A 23,874-nucleotide genomic window follows, 5' to 3' on the forward strand; every position below is an offset into this window, starting at 1 on the left:
AAAAAAAAAAAAAAAAAAGATTTCAGGCCAGCCTTGCCTACTTATAAAGTCTCATACCAACCAAGGCTCTGATCTCAACAAGACAAAGGGTATTGAGAAATGGCTCTGTGTTTAAGATCATGTATTTCTCTGGCAGAAGACTTGGGTTTGATTCCCAACACCCTCATGGTAGCTCACAGCCTCCTATAACTCCAGTTCCAGGGAATCCAGTGCCCTTTATTGCCTCTGCAGGTGCTGGTACCAAGCATATATGTAAACACTCACATCCATAAAACAAATATAAAAGAAAGAAGACAAAAATCCTAGAGCTTGTGTAGGTTGAGACAGGAGGATTGCTGTGAGTTCAAGGCTGGCAAGTCACTCTTGTGAGAAGAAGTGGCAGTCTCTTTCTTCTCTCCACTCCGGTAGCGTCTCCTGCTTTCCTCCACTGTGCTCACTGCTGTTGTAACATAGTTTAAAATTTCCCCTTCGCCTCACCAGTGTTTCAGCCTCCCACAGGTATTTACTGAGTTTCACAGTCCAACCTCTGTTCTCAGGATGAGAGAAATGCTTGAGTCTAAAACAGAAGCAGTCCATAGGTGAGTGAGGTGGACAGTTTTTTCAAGACAGGGTTTCTCTATAGCTTTGGAGCCTGTCCTGGAACTAGCTCTTGTAGACCAGGCTGGCCTCAAACTCACAGAGATCCGCCTGCCTCTGCCTCCCGAGTGCTGGGATTAAATGCGTGTACCACCACCACCCTGGCAAGTGATAGTGTCTTGAATGACTGCAGGTGCAGATAGGAAAACACAAAACCAGCCAGGGGCTGGGGGCTGGAGAGGGGAAGGGAACTGGACAGGGGTCGGAGCTGGAGAGGAAAGAAAGGCTCACTGAAGCTGTGACTGAGAGTCTGAAACTTTCCTTTTGCGTTTGGCCTTCTAGCTGTACAATACTAACTCTGTTTCTCTTCCTGTCTCTGTGACTGACCCTCTGTGTTTGACAGGTTGTCATGGATTCTCATCTCTTTGTGCCCCATTCCAGATCACCTCAGGGTCCTTCCCATCCTGTTGAATGAATTCCAAGGACTTTTCCTTGTTCCTGTACTTCTATGTTTCCTATATTACAAATGCTTCCTCTCGAGACCCATTAATTATTTTTGAGACACGGTCCCACTATGTAACTAGATTGGCAATTTCCACACATCACCCTCCCAATTGCTGGGGTTACATATGTGCACCCCACACAGGCCTTTTCTTGCCATGCTGTGGTCCTTTGCTCAGATTTCTGCCAAACCTTGGCATCCATTCTTAGGTGAGCAGTCTGGGAGGTTGAGAATGCTCCAGTCCTGCGTCAGGACTTCAGCTCTGGATGAGCGAGTGAGGGCCTGCTGTTCTTCTGCTGAACCCCCGGGAAAGGGGGTTTCCCTCTGGGCATCGGAGCTCTCGGCAGCTGGAATTCTCCCCGTAACATTCCCTGCTTATGAAGACAAGTGGTGGCCTGGCCCGCTATAGGCCGGAGGGATTGGCAAATCAGGAGCACATCTAGTTTGCAGATCAAGTTTAGTGGGACACCGCCACACCCTGCTGGTGTCTTTCCATGCGCACATGTGTGTATTTGTGTGTGCGTGCTTGTGTGTGCGCACATCCTCCTTGTGGTGCTTGGGATGCAACCCAGGGCCTTGAGCATGTCAAGCAAGCACTCTGGCATAGCCATGCCCTTATCCTTTCCCCATGTGTGATTATGGGTCCTTGTTTATGACAGTGTGACAGGGGCTTCATCATACAAAGACCTAAAACATTCTATGATCTTTAAGGGAATTCAGACAAATTTAGGGGAAGTTTGCAGGTGCCGGGAAAGCAGGCTAAATTTGTTCTTATGTCCACAGACCTTCTGATGACCCTGTTCCCACCCCCTGCTCACTAAGCCTTCAGTTCCCAGCCCTGCACTGAGGCTTCTCCGTGCAGACCGAGTGCGAGATCCTCTCTGCTTTCCCCTGCTCCACACATGCCGAGAACCTTCATCTGCAAACATTCCCCAGCCTCCTGTCTTTCTCATATATATTTCCTTCCTTGCTCACGGGGGGGGGGGGGAGTGCAGTTGAGGTTTGAGAAGTTTCCGTATATAGCCCAAGCTGGCCTCGAACATATGATCCTCCTGCCTCATATATTGTCACTTCTTTGTACACCTGTATCAGCCTCAGGTTAAGTCAAAGCACTCTTCATCTCTCCGGGTGGTCCTCTTGTTCCTTCTCTCTCTGTAGCTCACAGGCAGGCTATGCCAGGGGGAGGTGAAAATACACCCACTCCAGATACAGGAACCTCGCAAGATTTATTTTATACTATATTTTATTTATTTATTTATGGCTTTTTGAGACAGGGTCTCTCTGTGTAACAGCTCTGGCTGTCCTCGACCTCACTTTGTAGACCAGGTTGGCCTCGAACTCATAGAGATCCACCTGCTTGTGCCTCCCAAGTACTGGGATCAAAGGCTTGTCTTACTACCACTTGGCTATACTGTATGTATGTAGATACATACATGTATTTTGGGGGAGGGGGGAGTTTTTGAGATCAGGTTTCTCTGTTTATCTCTGGCTGTCCTGGAACCCACTCCGGAGACCAGGCTGGTCTCGAACTCACAGAGATCCACCTGCCTCTGCCTCCCAAGTGCTGGGATTAAAGGTGTGCGCCACCACTGCCCGGCTAGGCCGGAAGCTTTAATGCGACACCACTCCTCCAGTCTAGACCATAACTACGGCTCCAGGACATGTTTCACTCAAAGGGACTCCCTTAGGGGACTTAAGTGACATGGACTCTTAAGTGACATGACTCAAGACTTAGGAGGCCTCACGTTGAGCTTGGGCAGCCCTAGCTTATTGCATTCAATAATTTGATGTTATAGACGGCTTCTCCTTGGAGGGAAAGCCCTGACTTCTTGCTTCTCATCCCACAGGATTAACGCAGTATCGAATGGACAAGTGAGAGGTGACAGCTACAGCGAAGGCTGTCTGGGCCAGACAGGTAACTGGGCACCGGCATCTTCTGCAAATCTTTCTTCCTCGAAATGGTGCTTGTAGGGCTGCCTGGGTCCTGGCCTAGGATGGGGTGGTGCTGGATGCCAAGGCATAGGTCACAGCAGACTGAGTGCAAAACATACCAGGCTTGAGTGTGTGACCTCAGCAATAATAATAGCAGTTTTAGGTGTCTCCGGGCCGCAGCAGAGAACAAGGGGCTGGCGGTGTTTGCCACACAGAATCCGCAGCACGTTAAACTACCTGTATGTGGTTGTATTAGCACTTTTTGTTTGTCTTTCTAGACAGGGTCTTAATTCTGTAGTTGTGGCTGACCTGAATCTAGAGGTGTGCGTCACTCTACCTGGCTTGCATTAGTCTTTTGAAATATATTTATATATTATAACCTTAGACCATTTTTTAAAATGTGTGCAGAGGCTTTGCCTACATGGTTGTCCGTGCACCGCATGCGTGCCTGATGACTGCAGAGGCCAGGGGAGAGCGTTAGATCTCCATGTGCATGCTGGGAACCAAGCCTAGGTCCTACAGAAGAGCAGCAGTGTTCCTACCTGCTGAGCCTTCTCTGAGCCCTGCCTTAGCTATATAAGAAGGTTCAGGGATTGCCATTTGGGTCTTCAGACCTGCATAACAAGCACATTACCCACTGAGACATCTCACTGGCCCTTGCCTGGCTTTGACACAATACCTCAGGTAGCCTTGGCTAGCTTCAAACTTCCCATTGTAGCCAAGGATGGCCTTGAAGTTCTGATCCTCCTGCCTCAGCGCCCCAAGTGTGTGGGTCACAGGTGTGTGCCACTTTTTTTTTTTTTAAATAATTTGTTTTTTATGTGCGTTGGTGTTTTGCCTGCATGTATGTCTGTATAAGGGTGTTGATCCCCTAGAACTGGAGTTACAGACAGTTGTGAGCTGCCATGTGGGTGCTAGGAATTGAACTCGAGTTCTCTGTTTTTTGTTTGGTTTGTTTTCTTGTTCTTCTGCAACAGGGTTTCTCTGTGTAGCTTTGGATCCTATCCTGGAACTTGCTCTGTAGACCAGGCTGACCTCAAACTCACAGGGATCCACCTGCCTCTGCCTTCTGAGTGCGGGAACCAAAGGCGTGCGCCACCACCACCAGGTGTATATTTGTTTGTTTCTATTGTGTGTATGTATATTACATCGTGTGTATGTGTGTGCTATATGTGTTTTCTTGTTTGTTTGGTTTGTGAGACAGAGTCTCTGTAGTACTTGCTGGCCTACATCTCACTGTATAGCTCAGGCTGGCATTCCTTCTTCCTCAGCCACCCATACCTAGGTGAGGAATGAGGGTGGTGTGCACACGCCATGGTGTGTGTATGGAGGTCAGAGTACAGCTTAGTGGAGTCAGTTATCTCATGTTACCGTTTGGATCCCCGGGAGCCAACTCATCAGCTTGGCAGCAAGTTCCTTTACCTGCGGTCCCCTTTCAGCCCTTTTGTTGCTTTTATGGTAGGGTCTTATGTAGCACAGGCTAGCAGCCTTGAGCTTCAGACCCTCTTGCCTCTAACTGTTGGGATCCACACAGGATCTTATGTAGCACAGGCTAGCCCTGAGCTTTAGACACTCTTGCCTCTAATTTTTGGGATCATTGGCATGCCCCCACAGGATCTTATGTAGCACAGGCTAGCCCTGAGCTTCAGACATTCTTGCCTCTAATTGTTGGGATCGCAGGCATGCCCACACAGGGTCTTATGTAGCACAGGCTAGCCCTGAGCTTCAGACACTCTAACTGTTGGGATCGCAGGCATGCCCACACATTCATCGTGGCCTTTGGTTGCAGAGCAGCCATGCTAACGTGTTGTCTTCGCAGGTGCTCGCATCTGGCTCTTCATCGGTTTCATGCTGGCCTTCGGTTCCCTGATTGCGTCCATGTGGATTCTCTTTGGAGGTTATGTTGCCAAGGGTAAGAAAATGCTATGTTTTAATCTCATGCTGGCTCCATTAATCGTCAAAACTATCTACTTTAGGTTAAACTTTTTTAAACAATGTTTTTTATGTAGATGAACCAACTATTGCAATTTATTTTACCTTGAGATGACTCTCTTCCCATCAATAGATAGCTTTGCATGGTACTTGGAAGGACTGGGATACAACTTCAGTCCTTTGACCCGAGAGGAGCAGCTTAAAAAGAGAGGGACTGTCTTGGCTCAGTTCAGGAGCATCTGGCTCTACGGCCCTGGTGTTGATGCAGTAGGAGGGGATGGCTTAGTGTATCAGAGATGCTCTCGGCATGGCAGCCAGGAAACACAGAGGGCCAGCAGGAATGAGCCAGGGCCAAGACAGGCCTTCAAAAGCTTGTTCTCCACAACCCACTCCTCCAGGGAGGGCAAACCTGCCCAGCCCCGCATGCCCCACCACTCTCACTGGTCCCAGAATTTGAATCCATGGTTGAATTTGTTCATTGATTGGGTCAGCGCACTCGTGATGTGTCATTGGGTCGGCACGGTCGCCCTACATCAGCTGTCAGTGACGAGGTATCACTTCATCTCTGCAGAACTCTTAACATCCCATTAAAGTGCTCATTGAGTCCCTGGCCTTTGCAGGCAAGCACTCTCCCATTGAGCTAATTTATGGCCTTCGGGTTTCTTGGTTTTGTTTGTTTCTGTTTATTTTGGTGAAATAGACTCTTGGTGTGTAGCCCTGGCCTTAGATTCCCATCTGTCCTCCTGCCTCACTCATACTCCCAAATTCCGGAATTATAGATGTTCACCATCACACCCAGGGTAAGTTCTTGCTGTGTAGCCTAGGGTGGCCTGGAATTAGCGATTCCTTCTCCACCGCCTCAGAGCTGAGGTTACCTGTGTTTGCCACATTTAACCGACATTTATTCGGTTATGCCTCCTTGGTGATGCGATGTTACATAGAAAAAGTGGTTAACAGTCGCGTGCGCTGTTAAGGCATGGAAAAGACCTTGGGCTCCTGGCTGACATTCCACTTGAGGGACCTAGAAAAATAGGAAACATCTTTAGTAATCGAGATAAATAGACCAGAGCTAGCAGAGTGGAAACAGACTGCCTGGCAGAGCTTGGACCAGCCTCGCCTGATTTGGTTGGTTGGTTTTATTAGTGTTGTTGTTAGGAGACATGGTCTCATTATGTAGCCCAGGATGGCCTCACAGAGATCTGCCTGCCTCTGCCTCCCGAGGGCTGGGACTAAAAGACATTTGCCACTATACCTGAAGGTGGTAATTTTTTTTGTTTTGTTGTTTTTTCCGAGACAGGGTTTCGCTTTAACTTTGGAGCCTTTTCTGGAACTACTCTTGCATCAGGGGCCAGCCTCAACAAAAATACCTTTCTTGTAGAGTGGAGGCCTGGGAATTTAGAAATATAGTAAAGAATACAAAGACCTGAATGAAATAATAAAATGCAGAAACATATAGAATAGTATCAGGAGGGAATTTCAGTGAGTACTGAAAATTCGCCAACATTTAATTTCCAGCTGATTAATAACCCTGACCCCAAAACATAGGATTAAGACAACAGACTGCATTATCATAGCAACTGAAAGTCACGGGCTACATTCATCACTCCTGCCCTAGACCAAACACTGTAGGCAAACCACTCACCCCCTGGGTGGAATCCCAAGTTATTTCCAGAAAGGGAACTTGAATTTAGTTGGATCCTTAGACTTTTGTTTTAGGGAACCAATCACTTTACCCTATTTCAGGAGGGGGGTGTGGGGCTGGCAACTAGCCACAGCTGCTGACAGTAGCCTTGAGCGAACAGAACTCTGATTTACAACTAGGTGGGACCTTTGTTAGAAGCACAATAACTTTGAATGAACTAAAAACAAGTCCCAAACTCTCTGACCTTTGTCCTCTTTGGGCCTCCACAGTTTTGTAGACCAGGCTGGCTTGAATTCACAGAGGTCCCACAGCCTCTGCCTTCCGAGTGCTGGGATTAAGGGCACACGGCCCAGCTGTAATGTTAACATGGAGTAGTAGAGAACTAGACAAAACTTGAGGCTGTTTGGGAATGGAAAGAGCTGACAGTGGTCTGTGCCTCTGGGCTCAGGCAGCCTGGGGATAAGGTTGCGGAGACCTGCGCTCTGGGTCCCCACAGGGCCCTGCAGTGTCTCCCCTTAGCTGAGGTTACTCTGTCTTTTCAGAGGTGTAGGCCTGTTACTGCTGCCCCCAGCCAGGGCCTGTCAAAAAAGGTGCCTTTCTCTCACGCTGAGCATCCAGTCTGGGGTGCAGTATCCTGACCCTACCCACCTCATAGCCACCTCTTAGCATCTCCATGACTGTCACCACAGTCTCTTCCTGCTTTCCTGAAAGGACTTCCTAGCCAGTTTCCTGCCTCTCCCTTTCCCTGCAGAGGGATCCTGTTAGGATACGGTGGCTCAAGTCTCACCCCCCCCCCCATGATTGCCTGGCCTCTCATCTCCTTGTCCTCACTTCTCCTACCCAGCAGCCTCAGGGCCTTTGTCCTCTGCTGTTCTGCTCCTCCCCTCCTCTGCTCTGGTATCTGCTCTTCCTGGGATCTTCCTGGCCTCCGGGTCTAATGTCTCCACGTGTCCCACTCCCTCTCCTGGGTTGCTTCTGTCTTCTGGTTGTTCCAAGGGAAGGTGGTGCAGCTCCCTGAGGGCCAGACAATTGTCAGTTCTGTTCTACAGGATCCTCAGCATGTTTCAAGGTGTCCTTTGTGTATAATGTGCCCTCAGGATGTAGTATTACTGAACTGAGGGAGCTGTCATTTACTGAGCCAATGCTGCCTGCTACATATTGGTCATTTAGCTTCCCCATCACCGCTGCAGAGCCATCAGTTATGGTAGGCAAGAAAGCTGATGTTTGCTAGTCTAACTGGACTAATTGTTCGGAGATTAGTTTTTCAAGACACGGTTTCACTGTGTAGCATTCTGGCTGTCCTGGAGCTCACTCTGTAGACCAGGCTGGCCTCGAATTCACAAAGATCTGCCTGCCTCTGCCTCCCGAGTGCTAGGATTAAAGGCCTGTGCCACCACTGCCTGGCTCTGTTCAGCGATTGTAAACCTCTAAGTATCACAATTGTTTTTACAGAAAAGTCCACAGTATATCCTGGAATTGCTGTATTTTTCCAGAATGCCTTCATTTTTTTTGGGTAAGTTCTGATTTTCAGTCTTTGTGTGTGTGTTTGTGTGTGCACATGCACACGCGCTTTGGGAAGGAATTCCTCTCTGTAACCTAGACTGAACACAGCTTCATAAGTAGCTGGAACTACAAGTGTGTACCACTAGGCAGGATTTTCCCTGCTTCACGCATGCTAGGCATTAGCACTACCGTTGACCTCCATCCCTCGGCCTTCACCCCTTGGCTTCTTGGCATTCGAATTCTGAGGTGTGGCCGGTAGTGGTGGCGCAGGCCTGTAGGATTTGCTGAAGGAGGCAGAGGCAGGAGGATCACGAGTTCGAATTCTGAGGTGTGAATTCTTCACCAAAAAGTATCTTGTTCATTGTCCCACTAGCTCTTATTTCTGCCACCGCTTCCTAGTTAGGTTTGCCATTGCTGTGATGAAACACCAGAACCAAAACAACCCGGGGAGAAAGGGTTTATTTGACTCACACTTCCACATCACTGTCCTTGAAGGAAGTAAGGGCAGGAACTCAAACAGGTCAGGAAGCTGGGGGCAGGGGCTGATGCAGAGGCCAGGGATGAGTGACGCTTACTGACTCAGCCTGCTTTCTTATACAGCTCAGAACTGCCAAGCCATGGTAGTCCATGCCTGCCTTTAATCCCAGCACTTGGGAGGCAGAGGCAGTCAGATCTTTGTGAGTTCGAGGCCAGCCTGTCTACAGAGTGAGTTCCAGGACAAGTAGGGTTGTTCCCACCAGCCCAAGGATGGCACCACTCACAATGGGGGACTAGATCTTCTCCCATCTATCTCTAATTAAGAAAATGCCCTACAGGCTTGCCTAATGACTCAGGCCTTTTTTTTTTTTTTTTTAAGACTGGTTTCTCTGTGTAACAGCACTAGGTGTCCTGGAACTAGCCCTTGTAGAACAGGCTGGCCTTGAACTCAGAGATCCACCTGCCTCTGCCTCCCAGTGCTGGGATTAAAGGCCTGTGCCACTACCGCCCATTAACAACCCAGTTTTATGGAGGCATTTTTGTATTGTTTTGTTTTCCTAGACCTGTTTCTCTGTGAAACTTTGGAGCCTGCCCTAAAACTTGCTCTGTAGACTAAACTGGCCTTGAACTCAAAGAGATCCACCTGCCTCTGCCTCCCAAGTGCTGAAATTAAAGGCACGTGTCACCACTGCCCAGCATGAAGGCATTTTTTAAAACTGAGATTCCCTCCTCTCTGATGACTATTTTGCGTGTGTCAAGTTAACATAAGGTAGCAGCATCACACTGCAGCTCATTGAACTCCTGCTCATCAGTCAGAGCCATTTCAAATAAGCCATCCTTTTATCCTCTTTAATTTAGTTACTTCTTACTATCGTGTGTGCATGTGTGCACCTGCCACCACACACACGGAAGTCAGAGGACAACCTTCACAGTTGTTTCGCCGCTCTTTTCAGCTTTCCGTAGGTGCCGGGCACTCGGGTCACCAGGCTCTCAGCGCACACTTTACCCATGGAGCCATTGCCCTGCTTTTGTCTGAACCATTTTCAAACAAATTCAGAAAATGGCAGCAAGGCATAGTGATTTGTGCTTACAATCTTAGCATTGAAAGGCAGAGGCAGGAGGTTTGCCATGAGTTCAAGGATAGCCTCGTTTATATATAGTAGGTTCCTTGCCAGCCAAGACTACACCACGAGACCATCATCTCACAAAAACAAAAAATTGAACTCGTTCAAGGAGAATGAGTTACATGTTTCAGGCTTCCTTGGGGTTTGGTATTGTGCCTGCCACCCGCTGAAGTGCCTGCCATGTGTTATCAGATCAGAGGGGCTGAGGACAAGGATGTATGTATGCTTATCTCTATGGGCCTAGCACACCAGGACAGCCCAGGAAGGTGTATGGGTGGGGCTGGAGATCAGCGCTAGCATGCTCACCCCAGGCCTTGGGTTCCATTCCTCGCTCACACCCCAAAACGTCTTGTTGGATCAAGTAGTTAATGATCACTACCAAACACTGGCTGGCTTTTCAGAAGCCTCAGCAGTAAGAGCTCAGGTCTGGGGACAGTGACAGCAAGTAGCAGTCTAGCAGTATAAAGAAATGATGTCTCTAAGACGGTGTGTGTGCATTTTGGATGATTTGTCTGTCATATGCTTCCTATCTTTCTAGAAGTTTCCCAACCCAGACAGTCATGTTGTCCTCCTTGCTCTATCCACAGAGGGCTGGTTTTTAAGTTCGGCCGCACGGAGGACTTGTGGCAGTGAAGACCCCTGCCTCGCAGCACGGCCAACCTGCCTGGGATTGGTTTTTCTTCACCGCTCACCCAGTCTTTTGTAATGCTATTTTCTAAACTTATTTCTGAGTACAATCTCAGCTTAAAATTGTATAATGCTAGAATCATGAGCGCTCCTGTGCACTCTGCAACAGTCTGGGGTGCTGTCACCCGGCCCGCTTTTGCAATGGGAAAGGAAACTTGACGTGAGTAACTTTGTCAGCTTCTATCATGGTCTAAAGAGCCGATTATGGAGAAGTGGTAGAGTCCTTGGGGTGAGGATTCGCTCTGGGATCCAAAGTGTCTGTTTACTGAGCGCGCCCTCTTCTGTGTCAGATGTGGAATAACGTATAAACGTTTCTTGTTATTAAAAACTATTCAGTGGTCAGAGTTTTTCTCTTGGTACCATGGGTATGGTTTGTGTGGTTCTGCCAGGATGTCCTGCAGCTTCCTTAGCGTGTAAATTAAGATAACCTGTGAAAATGGTTCACGACTCTCTTGAACCAGAAGACCCTTCAGAGCCTGTGAGAGCGTCAGACCTATGTTCCCATTAAGAGCGCCTGTACTGCCCGACTGTTGGCTATGTGAAAGGTAGCGCCTTTCACATGTGATATATGCCATCCTGGCAGGAAAATGGAAGAATTGGTAGGGGTGCTCAGGAGTGTGGGGCTGGACCCAGTCAGTGGCCCAGACTTTCTACTGTGTTTACTTAAAAACAGAGTACTGCAGAACTCAAGGGTTGGGACGTAGATTCTTCAGTCCTTCAAGATTTCCAGGAGAAATGAGCACCCAAGATGCACCGGACTTACATAGTTAACTTGCACGGCAGCTCCCCAGCCAATGGAGATGCCCCTTGCTGGGGACAAAACTTCCTGGAGCCAGGAGAGGAGGCCGTACAGAGAATGACAGCCCAGAAGAAACCAAAGAAACAAAAGCTTGTGGCACAGGAAGACATTCCGCGTGAAATAAATACAAGCAGAAGGAAAGGAGAAACTGGCAATAGTTCAGGCATGAGTGGGGCTTGAGGGCCTGCCAGAGATCAGGAGTGCACTGGAGAAGCCGAGTAACAGCACAGACTAGCTGTAACAGGGTCCTGATGGGTACAGACTTGACACTCTCTTAGGTGACAATTTCTAGGACTTGACAGTCTCTGGCTCAGGTGACAATTTGTTTTGTTTTTGATTTTTTTGAGATAGGATTTTCTACGGAGCCTTGGCTGTCCTTGGCTGTCCTGGAACTCTCTGTAGACCAGGCTGGCCTCAAACACACAAAGATCCGCCTTCCTCTGCATCCCAAGTGCTCGGATTAAAGGTGTGCACCAGCCACCACCACTGGTCTGACAATTTGTTTTGATAATGACTTGAATTGTGTGTTTCATTTTACCTCTCAACAGCTAACCTAAATTCAGCGCACCCCACGGTTGGTTACACTACACGGACCAGCTGCCAGAGACGCTAATAGTTTGTCCCTCACTGTAACTATTGGCCTCACACCACCCCCACCCCCCAGCTCCCACCTCACGCAATATGCTGCAGATTCTTCGGAGCAGAGCTTGAAGTCTTGGCCTTCACTGGGCTGTTGCGCTTGCCCAGTGAGAGCCATGATTGGTGTCACAGATGGCTTAGGTGTGTGGACCTACTGGCCATGGGTCCGAATGATGTCGGCTTGTCAGGACACAAAAGACTGCTTTGGTGTCATCCTCCAAGACATCACAAATCCACAGAGGATGGATTTGAGTCCTCTTAGGAACTTGAGAGCTTGCACCCTCCCTCACCCCATAACCAGCTCCACAGCACAGTCTGGGGGATTCCGAGGACCTTGTAAAACTGCTGGGTCCAAAGCTTGTGTGCAGTGACCAGACGTGAGGTTCCTAGTTTCCGTATTGCCCATCACTTCCTGTGCTGCTGTAGCCAGCAGTTAACCACCTGGGTGGCGGCTTCATTAAGTGTGAAAAGAAGCAAACAGTTGTCGACAGAACGGGCCAGAACTTTAATGAGGTGTCTGCAGCCACCAGTATTGACGGTATCTGTCACGAAACCAGACGTATTGTTTATCTTAAATCACCACTTGGAAGACCTCCTTGTTACACGTTGCCAGCACGAAGGGAACGCACGGAGAGGGGCAGCTCCACGCTCGGCCTCATTCTCAGATGTTTCTGCTTAAAACCCAACAGCCAAGTGAGGGAACTGTCAAAGCAAAGCAGACATTTTATTACGTGGGTGTTGAGACAGTTTGTGTTAGCTGTGGCTATTCTGGAACTCGCTGTCACTTTCAGAATCTTAGGAGAGATCTTAGATCTATATTTCTCTTTCTGTTTTTGTTTGTTTTTTGGTGTGTGTGTGTGCTTATTTTTAAAGGGCTGGAGAGATGGCTCAGTGGTTAAGAGCATTGCCTGCTCTTCCAAAGGTCCTGAGTTCAATTCTCACCAACCACATGGTGGCTCACAACCATCTGTAAAGAGGTCTGGTGCCCTCTTCTTGCCTGCAGGAATACATGTAGACAGAATATTGTATACATAATAAATAAATATTTAAAAAAACTTATTTTTAAAATGGCTGGGCGATGGTGGCGCATGCCTTTAATCCCAGCACTCGGGAGGCAGAGACAGGCGGATCTCTGTGAGTTTGAGACCAGCCTGGTCTACAGAGCTAGTTCCAGGACAGGCTCCAAAGCCACAGAGAAACCCTGTCTCGAAAAAAAAAAATTATTTTTAAATTTTAATTCTTTAAAAAAAAATCGTTTGGGTGGTGGTGATGGTGCACTCCTTTAATCCCAGCAGAGGCAGGAGGATCTCTATGAGTTGAGGCCAGCCTGGTCTACAGGATTTCTCTGTGTAACTGCCCCGACTATCCTGGGACTCCCAGTTAAAGGTGGTGCACCACCACTGCCTGGCCCAAAACGGAAATTTTAACTTATTTGTTTGGAGGATTTGCTTGCTGATATGTCTGTACCATGCGCATGCCTGGCTCCTGCGGAGGCCGTGAGTGGCCATCGCATCCCTAGAACTGGAGTTAGAGATGGCTGCCAACAGTTGTGAGCTGCCATGGAGGTTCTGGACATCAAAACCAGGTCGTCTGGAAGAACACCAGTGCTCTTAACCACTCATATACACTCATGTGTGCGTGTTTGTCTGTCTGTGCACTACATGTGTGCAGTGTGCAGAGAGGTCAGATCCACTGTAAGAACAGCAACAACCCCATTCCAACCCCTTTTTGTATTTTGAGACAGAGTCTGGCTATGTAGCCAGAGCTATCCCTGAACCTGCCATCCTCCTTCCTAAGCCTCCTTACTAATAGGATCACAGGCTGGGCCACTACTCCCAGCTTCACATAGCTCTTTACGTGTTTTTGTTTTTGTAATACCTCCAGGGGCAAGGACTCACTACTGCAGAAGCAATAGCACATTCCATTTGTTTTTTTTCTATGTGGTGCTTATATGACTTCAGGAGCCACAGGCAGCTCCTGGTCCGTTTTCCGATGTCACATGGTGACATGGGTGTCTGGAGACGGTTCTCCAGCAAAGGCCTGCTACACATTTGGAGCCAAACATACTCTGTGCCCTTGATTGGTTCTGCCATTTTGGACAAGTGACTTAATCTCCAATGGGCCTCCATTTCCTTATCTTTAATCTTGGGGCACCTGAAGGGGACTCCCATGAATTATCCTCTGATCTCCTTGAACACACACAAGTGAACACACACACACACACACTATAAATAAATAAATAAAAATAAATCTATCCTGTTAATAACCTAAAAATCTTACCTCCCAGAAGGCCTGATCATCAAAGTACTTGCTGGCGTGGGGAGCCCTCCATATTTTGATGTTTAGGAGCCAACCTTAAACAAATGACAAGTGTTAATATAGAGAGCTCATTGTTACCTGGAGATCACTGAAACAAGCTGGGTGGTGGTGGCACACGCCTTTAATGCCAGCACTCAGAAGGCTGAGGCAGGTGGACCTCTGAGTTCAAGGACAGCCTGGTCTACACAGAGAAACCCTGTCTTGGAAAACAAAACAAAGCACTAAATCTCCCCTCCTTCAGACAAAGAGAAGCTCAGTGGGTCCTGGTAGCTCCATTCATCCTAATAGGTGTCTCCTAAGGAACCATGAGGGCAAGAGTTCCCAGCAGGACTGAGGTCACACCCAGCAGTTTCCAGTGGGTGTGGCTCTGACACCTTCCCCAAGACAGACTCAAAGGGCCCTGGCACAGCTGAGGGAGGTGGCACAGGAGCCACCATGGAGAGTGAAGCCCTTGCTGTCCACAACAGTCAAAAGAGGCTGTTGGATCCCAGGACCTGAAGTTAGGGATGGTTGTGAAGCTGTGAGCACCAGGTCGGTGCTGAGAATTGAACCTGGGTCCTCTGCAAGTGTAGCCAGTGCTCTTGGCTGCTGAGCCGCCTCTCCAGCCCTCTGGGTTGTTTTAATCACCAGTTCCCTGTTGTGTTAGGAGGGAGCAAAAGGAAGGCCAATTGGTCTGCGCTCTCAAAGTGCGAGCCGCGTTCCCTCTGTGCTCCTTTGACTCCAACAAATTCCAGGCTGGAGAATTTATTCCGTCCCTGTTATCCAGAGTAACTGGGTCATAGGTGAAATCGGATGTGTGTCTGTTGAGTAAAGTAGTATAAGGGTGCCCTTGGGGAATGAGAGGCAGGTCTGGGGGCAGAAAGGGTCCCTTGGCCTTCCAGGCAAAGCTGGGTGCAGTCACTCCCCCTGAGCCCAAGGACACCGCCACCCCACTTGAAAACTCCAGGGAGGGTCCCGCCTTCTTGGGCCTCATTGGCAGCAGGTGGCCTCTGAATGCCTTTCTAGCTCCGATATTACACGTTTCTTGGATTTTGTGTTGGGTCTTTTGTTATGGGGTAGGGTGGTGACAGGGACTCAGTAGTGTGGAGCTCTGGCTGGTCTTGAACTTACTGTGTAGACCAGGTTGGCCTTGAACTCACTGTGTAGACCAGGCTGGCATTGAATTTGGAGACTGCCTGCCACTACCTCGTGAGTGCTGAGATTATAGGAATGACCCACTACTCTGAGCTGATTCTTTGATTTTTAAAAACAGCACTTGAAGGTCTGGAGGGATGACTGAGCACCCTCTAGTGGAGGAAAGCCTGGTACTGCACTGACCTGTTAGGAGTCCAGACACCATTCCCACTGCCAGAGCAAAGCTAAGAGCCCCAAAGTCTTTGATCATCTGGTTGGTAACCCTAGAATGGACAAAGCAGAGAGACCACTCACGAATCAGGCTGCGGGTATGAGAACAAACATGACAGATGGCATTAGTAGTGACAGGGCCAAGAAGAGCTGTGAAGAAACTAAGTGTCCCGTCCCCCACTAACCCCCTACCATGCCCCTGACACTTTCTTATAGAGCTATGCAGATGTAGTTGGGTAGGTACATTGAAATCCCCAGACTCCGTGGGTCAGCCCAAGCCTGACCTACACTGGCTCTTCAGTGTGATCCTACAGTCAGAGGTGTTGAACAACCGAACATTTTCCCCTCAGATCTCCTATACCAGGTAGAAGATGACTTTGAACTCTTGGTCCTCCTGCCTCCACCTTCCAAATTCTGGGACTCCGAATGAATGCCACCACACCCAGTTTTTGTGCTTGACGATGGGGAAAACACTCTACCGGCTGAGCCTGCCTGTAACTCACAGAGATCCACCTGTCTCTGACTCCCAAGTGCTGGGATTAAAGACCTACACCAAACTGGGCAGTGATTGCACAAGCCTTAAATCCCCGCACTCAGGAGGCAGAGGCAGGAGGATCTCTGTGAGTTCGAGGCCAGCCTGGTCTACAAGAGCTAGTTCCAGGACAGGCTCCAAAGCTATAGAGAAACCCTGTCTTGAAAAACCAAAATAAATAAATAAAATAAAGACCTACATCACCATGCCTGTCTTACCCTGTCTAAATAATTTTTAAAAAAATTCTGAATTAATTGGCTCTGGATACATTTCCTCCCAAGTTGGATAAAGGTTAAGAAAAGAGGCCAAGGCACCCACAGGGCTATACGGTAGTTGTACCCACTGGGATATACTGTAGTTGTTCATTTGTATCAGCAGAATGTAGGTGACTGCTCCGAGCAGACCCGGCAAGCCAAAGGTATAATGGATCCCACCGTGCTTCTGGATCTGCAGCATGTGGTTCAAACACACCTAGGGACAAAGTGATGTTATAAGTAGGTCTGTAAATAAGACCCGCTGGGCAGTGGTGGCGCACACACTGCTTTAATCCTAACACTTGAGAGGCAGAGGCAGGCAGATCTCTGTGAGTTGGAGGCCAGTCTGGTCTACAGAGAGAGTTCCAGGACTATTCTAGGACTGTTACACAGAGAAATCCTGTCTCAAGAAACAAGCAACAACAACAACAAAAAGTAAGACCCATAGTTCCTCCCAGTTCTTCCACAGGTCCACCTAACCTTGACCCCTCTCCAGGAAAGGTCAAGACCACTCCCACAGGCTATTTAAACTGCCTCCCAGAGAATAAACACATGGTCTTCCCTCTTCCTCTTTGGTGGTCACAATGGCTTTCTGTTCCCCCTCTGAGCCACCCCCAGAGTGCGGAGGTCCAATTAAACCTGGATATCTTTTAATTTGGTCTGACTGGGATTATTTGCGTCAGCAGAGAGGCTCGTTTTTTAGGACTATTTCCTAACAGTCCTTCAGAATTTGGGGTTCAGTTCTGAGGACCCACATGGCGGCTCACAACATCTGTAATCCCAAATTTAGGGAATCTGGCCTCAGCATGATGCACATGGTGCACAAATGTATATTCAGGGAAAACACGCATACGAATAAAAATAAACAAAACCTTTATTTTAAAATACTCAGACTGCGGATGTAGACTGATCCAAGAATGCTTGCCTAGCAGATGCCAGGGCCTGGTTTCCTTCCTCTGGCATGCACACGTGCTCACGCATGCTCACATGTAAAGAATTTGTAACTCTGGCTGCAGGATGAGGACTGGGATTCTGCAATTCTGACAGACTTCCCAGGGATGTTGTCACAGCTGGAATGTGACAGGGCCCACAAGCTCATGGGTTGAACACCCGCCCACCCACCACCACACCACACACACACACACACACACACACACCCCCGTGATGGTCCTGTTCTAGGAAATTGTAGAACCTTTTAGGAGGAGACATCTGGTGGCGGCAACCCAGGAGCCCAAATAAATCCGTCCCCTTAAGTTGCTTCTTGGTGGTATTTGATCACAGTGCCAAGGAAAGTAGCCTGCACAGTCACCATTGCTGACATTTCCCTGGTCATGTTCTGAGTAAAAGGGCCCGACACAGATTCCATTCCCATTTAAGGCTGATAATCCTATGTTGGGACTGGGGGACCATCCTCTGTGCTGTAGAGTGTTGAGCAGCATGCTGGCTTCTAACTTCCACAGCCCAGCAGCATGCCGAGCAAGAACATCACTAGGCACCCGTAAATGCCATCCGCAAGACAACAGAAGACGAGAAATCAGACAGATGGCATCCATCCACGTGGCACACATCGTCCCACGGTCCCTCCACTCCTGCCCTCATTAGGCCTGAGGAGACACCTAGGGAGCTTCCTCAGGTTCCTTCTCCCCTTACAGCCCCCACCGTCTCCGGAGTGAACATCCAGACACCTGGTCATCCCAGGAGCTCTGCCCAGCACTTCCCACCTCTCCGTGCTGATCTCACCAAGGTCCGGGCGAATGCAAACCTTCTGCCATGATTATATCTTTCTGTTTCTTGACTGGGTCACACGCTCTTCTCACTGAGGGTTTGAAGGCACTGGTCCTGTCTGGGATTCATTTCCGAATTTGCCTGGCTAATCCGAACCTGTCTGGGATTCATTTCCCTATTTGCCTGGCTAATCTGCCATACTGGTACTGCCCATCTCAGGCATCATTCCCTCTGCAAGTATTGGTTTCTACTCTGACCAGAAGACCTAGGCTAGCTTAGGGGCCTTTCTGCTTTTTATTGACATGTTTATCTGAAGTAGAACGAGGGTCAGGGTCCAATTCCCAGCACCCAGGTAGCCACTCACAACTGTCTGTATCTCTAAGATCTGACACCCTCACACATACATGTAGGCAAAACATCAATGCAAATAAAATTAAAAAATAAAGTTTTTTTTGGGGGGGGGTGTTGTTTGTTTTTCTTTTAAGCATGTTTGGTGAATGATTGAATGGATGAATTGATAAACAAATGAGTAATCTTCAAAGTAGTGGAGCCACCCTACCCTGGTTAAAGAGTCAAAGGAAGGGCTGAAGAAATGGCTCAATGGTTGGGAGCACTGGCTGCTCTTCCAGAGGACCTGGGTTCAATTCCCAGCACCTACATAGCAGCTCACAACTATAGTCTATAACACTAGTTCCAGGGGATCTGACACCCTCACACAAATATACACGCAGGCAAAACGCCAATGCAATGCACATAAAATAAATAAATCTTGGGCTGGAGAGATGGCTCAGAGGTTAAGAGAACTGATTGCTGTTCCAGAGGTCCTGAGTTCAGTTCCCAGCAACCACATGATGGCTCACACCCATCTATAATGAGATCTGGTGCCCAGAACACTATATACATAATAAATTAAATAAATAAATCTTAAAAAAAAAAAAGAGTCTAGGGAACTGAGGCACCAAGACATCAAGGGACTGTGCTGGGCAGCTTTACGTCAACTTGACACAAGCTGGTGTCATTTTGTAAGAGACGACCTCAGGTGAGAAATTGCTCCCCCTCCCCAGACTGGCTTGGGGCAAGCTTTTCGGGCCATTTTCTTGACTGATGATCAATATGAAAGGGTCCAGTTTACTGAGGGTCATGCCACCCCTGGGTGGTCCTGAGTTCTATAAGCAAGCCATGGGGAGCAAGCCAGTAAGCAGCACCCCTCCATGGGCTCTACATCAGCTCCTACCTCAAATTCCTGCCCTGACTTCTCTGGATGATAGATTCCCTACCACCTGGAAGATGAAATAAACCCTTCTCCCAGGTTGCTTTTGGTCATGCTGTATTATCACAGCGATAGAAAGAATCACTCAGACAGGGCCTGAGTCCAATGGGAGCATGTCACCTTCCGACACACTATTTGCTGTCTAACAACTGTTTTCATCTCAGGGTTTCAAAGCCAAAAGAGATAAGAGTCATGTGTTCCCTCTGCAGATGAAAAGCAGAGAGGCTTAACTAGGATCAGATCCAGCTGCTGGTAAACTCTTCCTTGAGTTGAAGCTGAGTATCCAGATTCAGCCTTCAAAAGTCTGCCGCCAGGGTTAGGAGAGGGCTCAATGGAAAAGGGGCTTGCTGCCAAGCCTGACGATCTGAGTTCAATTCCCAGGACCCATATGATAGAAGTGGAGAACAGACTTACTCAAGTTGTCCTCTGACTTCTACTATATGAATAATAAACAAACAAATGCCATTTAATTTTATTTTAAAGATTAAAATGATTGACAGAAATGCCTCTGGGCCTGCTCTGCTTGTCAGATAAAGTTTTATCTGAGAATAGAGGCGACTTCGAACCTGCATTGACGCAGGGGTCTTCCCTGAATGTCCTGTCGAACTTAGTCATGAATGTATCTGGGCTTTGTACCTGACCTAGGAAAGTGTCACTACCTGCCTCGTGCGCCCATGTGACCCACCCAGTGACCCAGATACTACTGGTCTGAGGCAAAGTAGAGGTTAGTAGTTATGGTGGCTTGAAAGAAAATGGCCCCCAAAGGGAGTGGCACTATTGGGAGGTGTGGCTTTGTTGGAGGAAGTGTGTCACTCTGGGGGTGGGCTTTGAGGTTTCCTATGCTCAGGATACTGCCCAGTGTCTCAGTCAACTTCTTGTTGCCTGCAAGATACAGGACTCTCGGCTGCTCCTACAGCACCATGTCTGCCAGCATGCCAGCCTGCTCCCCTCCATAGTTAGAACGGACTGAACATCTGAAAACTGTGAGCGAGCCACCCTAATTAAATGCTTCCTTTATAAGAGGCGCCACAGTCATGGTGTCTCTTCACAGTGATAAGGTCACACTTCCTTACCGGCAGGCACTTGGCTCCCCCAATGGAGATCAACCCCGCTGTGAGGCCCAGCACCATGGCAATCCAGGGAGAAGTGATCAGGAAACACGGGGCACCTACAGCCACGCCTCCTGCCAGTACTGCGTTGTGGATGTGAACCTGCAAAGCAGCAGCTTGTGGGTAGGTGATAGTAACATTGATTTAAACACATGTGCGCAACACACCAGCCCCCAGAAAGCCTGTCCAGTCTCTGGTATCCTGATATTCCCTACATGGCAGACAAGGAAGGGCCCATCACAGGAGCTCCCCCAGCCACCCAGAGCCTGGCCCTGTGGGAGAACCATCAACACGTGTGTTAGGTACAGAGAGACACCCAGAGCCTGGCCCTGTGGGACAGCCATCAACACGTGTGTTAGGCACAGAGAGACACCCAGAGCCTGGCCCTGTGGGACAGCCATCAACACGTGTGTTAGGCACAGAGAGACACATGTTGCCCAGGAGGCAGCCTCCTCCTCACCATGTTGATCTTCCCCTGGGGGTGGCTCAGGGCTGACATGGAGGTGGCTGTCACTGCACTGACAGCAAGGACATAGTAGGTGTTGAGCACAGCGGTCTTCTTCTCATTTGGCCATTCCAGCAGAGCAGAGTTGAAACTGGGCCAGAAGATCCACAGGAGGAAGGTGCCTGGAGGGCAGAGAAGGCCATTAGCCAGAAGAGCACTGCTTCTGAAACCACTCTCTCCCTGGACATCAGAGGAACGGCCTGGAGCTAGCAAGCGAGCCTGGTCACCTTCCAGGGGTGTCTAAACAGTCACCTCTCCCCTCTCCTGTCTGAAGTCTCAGTTTGGTAGGAAGCAGATGACACATTTTCCAGATGAGGAGTATAAGGCCCAGTGCGTTAAGGTCTCTACAAGTGCCAGGCCTCACTCTGCTCTTTGATGGCCAAACGCTTCCTTTTAAAATGCAAGGCCGAGGCTGGAAAGATGACTCAGTGGTTAGAGCACTGATGGCTCTGCCAGAGGACCGGAGTTCAATTCCCAGCACCCACATGGCAGCTCACAACAGTCTGTAACTCCAGTTCCATGGTAAAACACCAATGCACATAAGATAAATAAATAAATGTAGTCTAAAGTAAAGAGCCTCTCTGAACTTTCAATCCTCCTGTCTCTGCTTTCCAAGTGCTGTAGTCCAGGGGTACACCACCACACCCAAGTCTCCACTGAATTATTATTATTATTATTATTATTATTTTGATTTTTTGAGACAGGATTTCTCTATGTAACAGTCCTGGCTGTCCTGGAACTCACTCTGTAGACCAGACTGGCCTCAAACAAGGAGATTCAACTGCCTCTGCCTATGAGTGCTCGGATTAAAGGCCTGTGCCACCACTGCCCGGCTCCACCAAATATTATTGAAGAGAAGTCCCATAGTCTATAAACTATATATAAAGCTATATAAACTCAACAATGTTACTAGAAACAAAGGGCCTTTATGGACGGAACCAGGATACTCAGGGTCAGAAAGATTTGTCAGCAGGATTTGTTCCCAACTGTTCAGACAGGAGACTACCCAGCCCTCTCATCCTTACCCAGCATGGCAAACAGACTGGAGCTTGTGGCCATCTGAGCCTTCTCTGTCTGGGCTTTCTCACCCATTCCCCTGGGCGGGGACCTGGAGAGGCACCAGGCCACAAGCAGTCCGAAATAGGCCCCAAACACATGCCCGTGCATCGCGATTATGTGGTCTTCCATCTGCAACAGAATACAGCGGTCTGGTGAGTGTCCCAGGCCTGCGTAAAGAGGTCAGCTGTGCAGCCTCTCTGAGAAAGTCCTGTGCTTTCTGTAGGAGGTGTGACTTGAACTCTGACCTGGTATTCAGAGCTTATACAACCCACCCAGCTGGCCTTCCCATGGTGATGAGGGGTCTCGGAACACCACACTACAGCCAGGTAGACTCGTGGTTCATGCTAACTGTGCATAGCAAATTTAATAAGCCTTAGGCTTCATTCTTGGTGGGTTTTGGGTAAAGGCTGTCTTCAGGGTCTTCCAAAAACTCTCAGAATTGATTGGGTCTTTATCTACTCCCCGCTGATGCTGCCTTGACCAAAGTCACCTTCACAGATAGCCCAGATTTCTTTTTCTTTTCTTTTCTTTTCTTTTTTTTTTTTTTTTTATTTTGTTTTGTTTTTCAAGACAGGGTTTCTTTGTAGCTTTGGAGTCTGTCCTAGAACTAGCTCTTGTAGACCAGGCTGGCCTCGAACTCACCTGCATCTGCCTCCGTAGTGCTGGGATTAAAGGCTTATGCCTGCCCCCCCCCCAGCTGATACCCTAGATTTCTGCAATAACCTCCCAGCTGGATTTCCTGTTCCCACCCTTGTCCCTATTGAATATTCTCCCAACAGCTGCAGACCCTGCCACTTCCGGGCTCTCCTGACTCACAGCGACTGTCCTTTCCTTTCCATGACCTGCAGGAAGACCCTGTGTGGTCTGCTCTTTCTCCAGCCTAGCCCCTCTTCCCTCCCCACCCTCCACTCTCAGCCCTCCAGCCCTTTCTCACTTCAGGCCATTCAACAGTCTACCATACTGTTTCCCTGGGCAGAGGGGCATGGGCAGGAAGGAGGAAGTGGTCAGCCCTGAGGGGGGTAAGCAACAAGCTTTCTATTATCACCAAGGGGCAAGACGTGTAAGGAGTCTGGGCAAGAGACACAAGGGCCTTGGGACAGATGCAATCTACCAAACACCCGGCCAGGGCTGGCCACGGTTGCCAGACGCCCTCCAGGTCTGGCCTCAAAATTGCTTGGTGATGCTTTCCTACCGGTCTGTCTGGTATCTTACTAACCCCCTCACATCTCGGCACCACCCTCCTTTGCTTTATTTTTCACTATAGAATTGGTCACGATCGAACAGGACACATCTCTTGTCCACTTCATTTTTTTTTTTTTTTATTGGTAATGGTGCCTTCGGCAGCAAAAATTTCCCTGCAGTTGTATTTCCCAAGGTCATGAGAGTGCCTGGCACACGATGGGTGAGTACTTCTCCATGGGCTAAAGAGCCTTCGCCCACGCATGAAGACGCGCGCCCACGCACGGAAGCCTACACAGCTTCCGCCTACGGACCGGGAAGAGGTCATGCCCGCACTTCCATCACATAGAAGGCTAAGGCAAGAGGATGCTGTGAGTGCAGGGCCATCCTGGGCTACAGAACGAAGACCCTGTCTCAGGTAGACCTGAAACTGGAGATCATCTCTAGTTCATTCAGCTAAGAGCTTGTGCGGCGTGCACAGACAGGTGTGGGGACCTGTCTGTCATCCCAGCACTCAGGAGGCAGAAGCAGGCAGAGCTCTGTGTGTTCCAGGACAGCCAGAGCTACCTAGTGAACCCTGCCTCAAAAATAAATAAATGAATGAATGAAACCCATTAGGGCTGAGAGACAGTTAAGAACATTTGTTCTTTCAGAGTGAGACTCTTAGACCCACAGACCTAGTCTTAGATAGGTTTAAGAAAAACAAAAGCAAAAAATAAATAAATAAATAAAAAGTAAAAAGCAAAAAGAGAAGGTTACAGACAT

At 48.7% G+C, this 23,874-nt stretch overlaps 2 protein-coding genes across 3 annotated transcripts in view; one reads left to right on the forward strand and one right to left on the reverse strand.

Annotated features, from left to right (window-relative positions):
• The window catches only part of Tmem50a (transmembrane protein 50A), a 15,991-nt gene extending 5,285 nt beyond the window's left edge, over nt 1–10,706 (forward strand). For both annotated transcript variants that reach the window (XM_050153972.1, XM_050153975.1), the window contains 4 exons: nt 2,926–2,993; nt 4,830–4,922; nt 8,037–8,097; nt 10,276–10,706. In XM_050153972.1, the coding sequence (XP_050009929.1) occupies nt 2,926–2,993; nt 4,830–4,922; nt 8,037–8,097; nt 10,276–10,321 (268 nt within the window). In that variant the 3' untranslated portion in view covers nt 10,322–10,706. The remainder of the gene's footprint in view (nt 1–2,925; nt 2,994–4,829; nt 4,923–8,036; nt 8,098–10,275) is intronic.
• Rhce (Rh blood group CcEe antigens) overlaps nt 10,275–23,874 on the reverse strand; it is a 29,777-nt gene continuing 16,177 nt past the window's right edge. The window contains exons 4-10 of the mRNA XM_050153913.1: nt 21,897–22,059; nt 20,827–20,993; nt 20,331–20,468; nt 16,352–16,479; nt 15,450–15,529; nt 14,094–14,167; nt 10,275–12,515 (exon numbers count right to left, since the gene is read on the reverse strand). Of these exons, the coding sequence (XP_050009870.1) occupies nt 12,489–12,515; nt 14,094–14,167; nt 15,450–15,529; nt 16,352–16,479; nt 20,331–20,468; nt 20,827–20,993; nt 21,897–22,059 (777 nt within the window). The 3' untranslated portion in view covers nt 10,275–12,488. The remainder of the gene's footprint in view (nt 12,516–14,093; nt 14,168–15,449; nt 15,530–16,351; nt 16,480–20,330; nt 20,469–20,826; nt 20,994–21,896; nt 22,060–23,874) is intronic.

The sequence above is a fragment of the Alexandromys fortis genome, unplaced genomic scaffold (assembly GCF_014885135.2).
Source record: "Alexandromys fortis isolate MF-2015 unplaced genomic scaffold, M_Fortis_MF-2015_v1.1 scaffold_26, whole genome shotgun sequence".
NCBI classification, from domain to species: domain Eukaryota; kingdom Metazoa; phylum Chordata; class Mammalia; order Rodentia; family Cricetidae; genus Alexandromys; species Alexandromys fortis.